At 49.7% G+C, this 7,764-nt stretch overlaps 1 protein-coding gene across 1 annotated transcript; it reads right to left on the reverse strand.

The window, feature by feature from the left end:
- Positions 1 to 826: 826 nt before the first annotated feature.
- On the reverse strand, positions 827 to 3,740 carry Gja5 (gap junction protein alpha 5). Its single transcript, XM_055603800.1, has one exon. It carries the CDS (start codon positions 3,716 to 3,718, stop codon positions 2,645 to 2,647), a length of 1,074 nt encoding a protein of 357 aa, XP_055459775.1. The 5' UTR covers positions 3,719 to 3,740; the 3' UTR covers positions 827 to 2,644.
- Between the last annotated feature and the right edge of the window lie 4,024 nt (positions 3,741 to 7,764).

Below are 7,764 nucleotides of genomic sequence, written 5' to 3' on the forward strand. Positions count from 1 at the left end.
GGCTTACAAGGTAAGTGCTTTGCCTAAGTCGAGCTATCTACCTGGCCCAGACCTCTGAGTCCAGGTCAGGGGTCTCCCAGATACACTAATTTGCTTGTATCACTTACTGGAAACTGATGGTTCTTAGAATCAATAAAAATTAATATTCCAATTATATCAGCGTGAGTGTGTGTGAGCATTCAGGGTGTACACACATAAACACAGGCCAGAGGAGAACATGAGGTATCCTGCCCTGTCTGTCCTCTAAGCCTAGAGCTAGGCTGGTGTCTAGCAAGCCTCAGCAATCCTTGTTCCCACTCCCACGGTGCTAGGCTTATGAGCAGATCGCCATCGGTAGCGTTTTGTGCAAGTGTTGGGCTCTGAACTCACGTCCTCAGGCTTGCATATCAAGTGCTTTTATCCACTGAGCTCTCCTGGGCGCCCCCCGACCCATAGTTTCTTTTATGTGAGTTCATTTGTTCACTTCAGGTAGATCATGCCATGAGCTCCCAAAGAGGAAGTTCTAGAATCATCCTTAAAACTTTGGATGACCAGTCCATTAAAGATACTAACAATTGCCACTCATCGCAAACTCTTCCACCCTAAATAGTGTGACATTCTCCTCTTAAGCGGGTTTGCATTCACAGCCTAATGGGGTGGCTGTCAGCAGATCCTATTTACAGGTGAGAAATGAAACTTCAGATGTGCAGGGGCTCACAGCAGGCCAGATGTAAACCAGCAGCTGGGATTTTAAACCTTGGAGTCTTACTCCATGCTCTCCCTTCCCCTCAACCCTGCCTTCCTCTTAAGGACACAAACCAGAGTTAATATGTAGAGACAGATTTTATTTCAGATAAGTCACACATATTATTTTCTTTTTCTCTTCTGAAAACCTCATGACCAAAGGCTTGCCTCAGAGTTTGCTAATTCAAAAGCACTAACTTCAGAAGACAAACACACATACCAGAACAGAAAAACAGAATCTTAATGCCAGTGTCAGGTAATGCATGAAATGTTTTGAGGCTAGAACAGCCAGCCAATCTTTCCCAAATAATCTTCACCTCTTCCTTTCTAACCATCAGTAGCATCCACATACCATCAGAGGGACCCAAAGATGGCTCACGAAGGCAGAGATTGACCTCTGAACTTCACCCTCCTGTACTGATTTCTCATGCCTGTCCCTTAGGCTGATAAACATGTAAGCTTGGCCCTCCCGTCAGACAACTGAAAATGAGGCAGGGAGACCCAAGTTTCTCTACGAGTTTCCTACCATTCTTTAGGACTTTCCTTCACCATTCTATCAGCATTATCATGCTCGCGTGCACACACACACACACACACACACACACACAGATGGACGAGCATGCACACACACTTCGATTTTAATGTAGCAATGTGTTTATAAGTCTTGGTATCTAATTCTGAGCATTTTTCATCTACATAAAAAATGGAAGACAACTAATATGGGTCCATTCAGTAGAGACCCAGGCTAGACCCTGAGGAAGGCAGGGCTCTTCTACAGTCCCCCTTCGTAGTTCTCCTAAGGGTACCAAGGAAACACGGGAATCTTTGCACTAGATGAGGGCCTTGCCGAAAACAGCTGGAGATCCCTCCCTGCTTCCATGTCCCCTTGATGCCTCTGAGAGAGAGATCTGGGGCCTCAGCTCCCATCACTAACTCTGCATTCAAAGTTGGCAGACAGTGGAAGACATATATAGGATGGAAAATAGTTTTCTAGTGTTCTCCGCGCCCCCCACCCCTCAGTTTTCATCTTCACAGCAGAATTGTGGGGGACGGGGATTCCCCAGAAGAACCTGAGAAGCACAATGCTCTCTTTGTTTCATTAAATCCTGGGAAAATTCCACTGAACTTGGTGGCCGGTCCCATGGCCAGGATCCACGAGAGGAAGGTGGCTTCAGCCGTTCCTGTTAATAGATTTTAGAGGAACTCTGGGAGAACAGGCGAGGATGGTTTTTATCATAAAGGACTGCAGGGTGACAGGTGGTGGCGGTTCCAGCGGTGTGTGTGTGTGCAGTGACTCCCTAGAGGTCTTGGCACCCTTTGAGCCGGGTGTCTAGCCTGGCAGAAAGACGGCAACATCATCAACGCGAGATGTTTGCCAAAGGCACATACCAAGGCACTTGTAAAGCTGATGGCTGGTGGAGGTCCAAGGATACCCTGGGAGGAGGGGCTGGGAGGAGGGAGATGTAGCCAATGGCAGCCCACAGTTACCTCACCAGTGCTCCAGGGTATAACCCATGGAAACAAACAAAAGATACAAGAACGAGACAATGCAAATTATTTGATGAATTCTCTCAACCTTGGTCGCTTCCTTTAAAAAAAAAAAAAAGGATAGGCATAGTACCAAAGAAGCCAAGACTTGGGGTCAGGGTGGGAGTCTCTCTGGGGTGTGTTGCTGGTGTTAAATCCTCGTGTCTGTCCTCCCAGGCCATGGTTCCCGTCCCTGCCCACACTCTATTCAGCAAATACTGGTATAGGATGAGGAGGGACGGGACCCGAGGAGTAGTCCTGTCATTAAGAACGCTCTTGGAACTGTAATTTTGAGGACTGATGAGCAAAGCCATCCAGAGCCGGGACAGAAGGATCACAGCGGTCACCAAGGACTGCTTCGCCCCTGCCTCAGCCTCCTGAGAGCCCTGGTGGATCACACGGACAGGTCATCTGACCTCGCTTTGCTGCTGGCCTTGCTAAGGCGGCGCTTGTCGCTGTGGTAGCAGCCCTGAGGAAGGCGGTGGCCGGGGGAGGCTCCGTTGGGCTCCTCGGGCTTCTGGCCGTACTGCATGTGGATGAAGCCCTCCCCAGGAACCTGCGGCTGGCCTGGCCCTTCCTCGGTGGCCAGAGGGTCTGGGTTCTTGCAGGGGCCCACATTGCCGAAGTCACGGAAGAACTTCTCGCCGGGGCTGTTCTTCAGGCACTGGTTGAAGTCGGGGGGAGGAGTGAGGCCCTGGACGAGGCTGGCGGAGGGGCCAAGGAGCTGGCGCTTGTCCACACCCTGCCGCGACTTGAAGCGCTGTCGGAGCTTCTTCCAGCCCAGGTGGTAGAGCTCGGCCAGGCTGAGAAAGAGAGACAGCCCCGCCACGGCCATCATGAAGACGATGAAGACGTTCTTCTCCGTGGGCCTCGAGACGTAACAGTTGACCGGGTGGGGACAGGGACTCCTGCGGCAGACGTGCAGGGTGTCCAGGAAGATCCCGTAGAGGAGGTACTGGCCCACGATGAAGGCCACCTCCATGGTGGTGCGGATGAGAATGGCGCAGACGTAGGTGTTGAGCAGAGTGCCCTGGAGGACGATCTTCCCGTTCCCTTCAGGCCAGCAGGACAGCTCGGCCTTCTCGGCCGCCGCGTACTCGTAGGCCCCAGGCCCTCGGACCTCTTTGGCTCTCTCAGCGTCCCGCAGCCTCTGCTTTTCCTGCATGCGCACCGTGTGCACGGCGTGGCCCATGTACACTAGAGACGGCGTGGACACGAAGATGATCTGCAGCACCCAGTAGCGGATATGGGAGATGGGGAAGGCTTGGTCGTAGCAGACGTTCTGGCAACCAGGCTGAATGGTGTCGCACCGGAAATCAGCCTGCTCATCTCCCCAGGAGGACTCTGCGGCGGTGCCCAGGACCAGCATGCGGAAGATGAAGAGGACGGTGAGCCAGACCTTGCCGATGACAGTGGAGTGCTTGTGGACCTCCTCCAGGAACTCCCCCAGGAAGCTCCAGTCGCCCATCTTGCCGAGCTTGGGAGACCGATGCTGAGCCTTCTGCAAACAGAGCAGAGAGGAAAGGATGTCTGTGAGGGACGTCTCAAGAGGTTTAGGAGGTCCCATCATGCTCTGGGCCATTGATCCATAACAATGTGTGCTTTAAGAAAGCGTAACTTTTGCACACCTGTAACCTGGCCGCTTGGGAAGCGGATGCAGGAGAATCAGGAGTTCAGGCTCCCCGTGGTGTCCTAGGGAGTTGTCTGGAGGCTAGCCTGGCCACACATGACCCTAGCTCACAAACAAATATGGACGGTTTAAGATAAATCTTATAGCCGGGTGTGGTGGCGCACGCCTTTAATCCCAGAACTCAGGAAGGCATTGGCAGCCTCCAGGACAGCCAAAGCTACACAGAGAAACCCTGTCTTGAAAAAAGACTGATGATGATGATGATGATGATGATGATGATTTTTATAAATAAATAAATAAATTTTACATGTCTACAAGATACCTTCTAATTATTAGAGGCTGCTTGTGTGTTTTTTTTTTGTTGTTGTTGTTGTTTTGTTTTGTTTTTTTGTGCTGTGACCTGGGCCTCTGGAGTTAGGTCCTTAGTAGAGTAAATCTGACCCACTTTTGTCCACGTGAACTGACAGAGGCCATGGCTACAGACACAAGCCGGGCAAAGTCCAGGTGGGGATGGGAGTGATGAAGTCCCCTCCCCCCAGCTAAGGAGTTACCGGCAACTGATGGCTTCTCGGCAAGAAGGAGACAGTTTGCTTCAGAGTTTTGCCCCAAGAGCTACCCAGCTGCAGGAGATGGCCCTTGCCCATGCTCATAGTGGCACTACCAAATGGTCTCAGTCAAAAACAGAGCAGATGGAGTTGGGAAGAAAACGGAAGGACTGAAGGGAAGGAATGGGAGTGGGGTGGACTTAGGGATTTTCTTTTTGAAAACACAAGTTGAATGAGGACAGGCACTGCAGAGATGGCTCAGCAGTTAAGAACACTCGCTGCCCTTGTGGAGGACTCAGGTTTGGCTTCTGGAATCCACACGGCAGCTCCCAACGTCCTGCAACTCCAGTTCCGGGGAACCCAATGCCCTCTTCTGGCCTCCTGGGCTGCTACATGTGTGCTGTTCATATGAACCCATGCAAACACACCCTGGCACACACACACACACACACATACACACACACACACACACACACACACACACACACACACACTGAAACATGCACACACACAAAATAAACAACTTTAAAAATGAGGACAGTGAAATTTTCTTCAAGCCAAATGTACTGGAAAGTACCTTCCCATTCAGAAATTAGAGAGGAAGCTCTCAGCATGACATCCACAGCCACTAAGGTGTGGATTACAATGTCAAGTCCATGTCTTGCCCCTAGACATTCCATTTCAGAAGGTGAAGTGTGATACATCATAGCCTGGCCTTTAAGACATCAGTCTCTCTAAGGGGACAGACCCTACCCCAACCCCAATCCCTGGGACAAGAGAGTTAAGACTTGTGATAAGACCTAACAGCAGCCCCAACTAATAGTCTTAACCGGTACCCGACTCCTCCATTCTCTTTGTCGTGTATATTACGCTGAACTAAATCATGGAACATGAAAGATTCCATCACCCCCTGTTAGGGATATAAGACTGGTTATTTCTTTTGCTTAGGGATTTCTCTGAGGGCTTTCTTTTCTGGGTCTTCCTCACTTTCATTCTATCGTAATGGCTACCTCACATTCTTTTCTTTAAAACAGTTATTTATTTTTATTCTATGTCTACGCGGGTTTTGCCTGCATGTATATATGTGCACCGTATGTACTCATGGCACCCAGGGAGGCAAGAAGAGGCCACTGGATCACCTGGAACTGGAGATACGGGTGGTTATAAGCTTCCATGTTGGTGCTGGGAACAGAATCTGTGTTCTCTGCAAGAACAGCAATGTTCTTAACCACTGAGCCATCCCTCCAGCCCTTCCCTTCTTTCTTTAAGCTGACTCTCTTAGCAAAGCTCTTATGTGGGCTGTAACCTCTGAGGCCTTGTCATGTTGCATGTATGATTGTTCGGTTCTTTTCCTTCCTTCCTTCCTTCCTCTCTTTCTTTCTTGGTGTACGGGTGTTTTGCCTCTATGTCTGTCCACCATATGTATGCAACGGGGTGCTGGGAATTGGACCTGGGTCCTATGAAAGCGAACCTAATGCTCTTACCTGTTGGGCCATCACTCTAGCCCTGTGGTTGTTTTCTTCAAATGTTCCCTCCCCTCAAGGCCCAATCATGGTTTTGAGAACCTTCCTCCTAATAAAGCTAATTCCTGAAAAGTAATTATTCATCAGCGCCTTTCCTAAACTAACCATTTCTGTTCCATTCTTTTATGATGGGGTGGTGTCTTATGAATCTGGATTTGCAACAAGCACTATGCCTGGAGCTAGGAAATTAAGCTTGGAGTTTGCAATGTGCCTCTGAGCACTTGCTTTCCTGAATCTGTTCCCATTTACTCAAGCGGAGCTAGGAGGAGCTTATACCAGAGGGTCCAGAGGGACAGATGCGGTGAAGAGTGTGACATCCAGAAATTCATACCATAAATCCTCCATATGCTTTGAATGGCTGCTAGGCAGAAAATAGTTTTTTAAAGACTCCAAACAGCAAACTGAGGTGCAGCAGGATCTAAGGAGGGAGGGAGGAATTAGCAAGCTGGGCTTCTCCAGAGGCGGCTTCTACTGACCAGAACCATCTGGAATGCACCAGCTATGTGGAAAGACAGCAAACAAAAGCACATGTTGCTCACTCCAAAGGTAACCCAGGCTCTCAGTGTGTCCCCACTTTCCATGCCCGCAAGCTTCAAGCAGCATGGCAATGCCGACCTCCATGTCAGTACTATAGCGCAGCCGTTGCAATGGTGGCTCCATTTGCTAGGAGTTCTGCTTATAAAAAAGTCACCTGAATTTTCTTTGTCCAGCCATACCAAGTCCCACCAGATTCCCAGATGCTCTGCGGTAGTTTGAATGAGAATGGCCCCTGCGGGCTCATATGTTTGAATGCTTGGTCCCTATTTAGTGGAACCATTTGGGAAAGATTAGGAGGTGTGGTTTATTGGAGGAGGTGTGGCCTTACTGGAGCGGGTGTGGTTTTAAAAGTCTTATTACATCAGGCCTAGTCTCTCTCTCTCTCTCTTTCTCCTCTGCTTGTAGATGAGCATATAAAGCTCTCAGCTACGGCTCTAGTGCCATGACTATCTTCTTCCCACCCTGATGATGATGATGGCCCAACCCTCTAAAACTGTTAAGCTTTCTTTAGAAGACTTGCCTTGTTCATGGTGTGTCTTCACAGCAATGGAACAATGACTGAAATATCCTCCTTCCAGCTACTTCTTACGTAGCCCTGCACGCAAAGCTGAATCCCACTGGCAGTCAGTGCTTTCTCTAGGCTCCCATGCTGCCCCCTCAGCTAGCTTGGTGATGCTCAGGATACTCTTTTCCCACCCGGCACTTGTTTTCTTCTCCCCAGCAGGGAGATTTTAAGAACAGATGGCATCTGTTATCCAGGGATCGGCCCTAGGTTGGTGCTTAGTAGATCTTAGCTGAGCAAGAAAAGGAGTAAGAGGCACTGGTGATCCAGTCTAAGAGGGGGACAATTGCTTATTCCTTGCCTGTGTCCCATTAGCATACTGAGCAACCCAGGCAGATGGAGCCAGAGAAGTGGCTCGGTGGTGAAGAGCACCTGTTGCTCCTACAGAGGACCCAGGGTCAGTTTCTAGGACCCACACGGTGGCTCACAACCACCTGTCACTCTCAAGGGATCTAGGACCCTCTTCTGACCTCTGTGGGCACCAGGCAATTAAACTATGTACACAAATACATGCAAGTAAAACAACTCACACACAAAATAAAATAAGTGATAAATCTAAAAAAAATAAGAAGAGCCAGAGGGCATCTTCTCAGCCCCTACCAAAGTTGGTGCAGGGCACTGACGCATGGGGCAGCCACGTGTGGAAGGAGTGCTCTAGAAAAGAATTTTCATCCCCCTCACAATCCTTCTCGTCCCCGACGCTTCCTGCCTGTGGAT

The sequence above is a fragment of the Psammomys obesus genome, unplaced genomic scaffold, assembly GCF_907164565.1.
Source record: "Psammomys obesus unplaced genomic scaffold, mPsaObe1.curated_primary_1811, whole genome shotgun sequence".
NCBI classification, from domain to species: domain Eukaryota; kingdom Metazoa; phylum Chordata; class Mammalia; order Rodentia; family Muridae; genus Psammomys; species Psammomys obesus.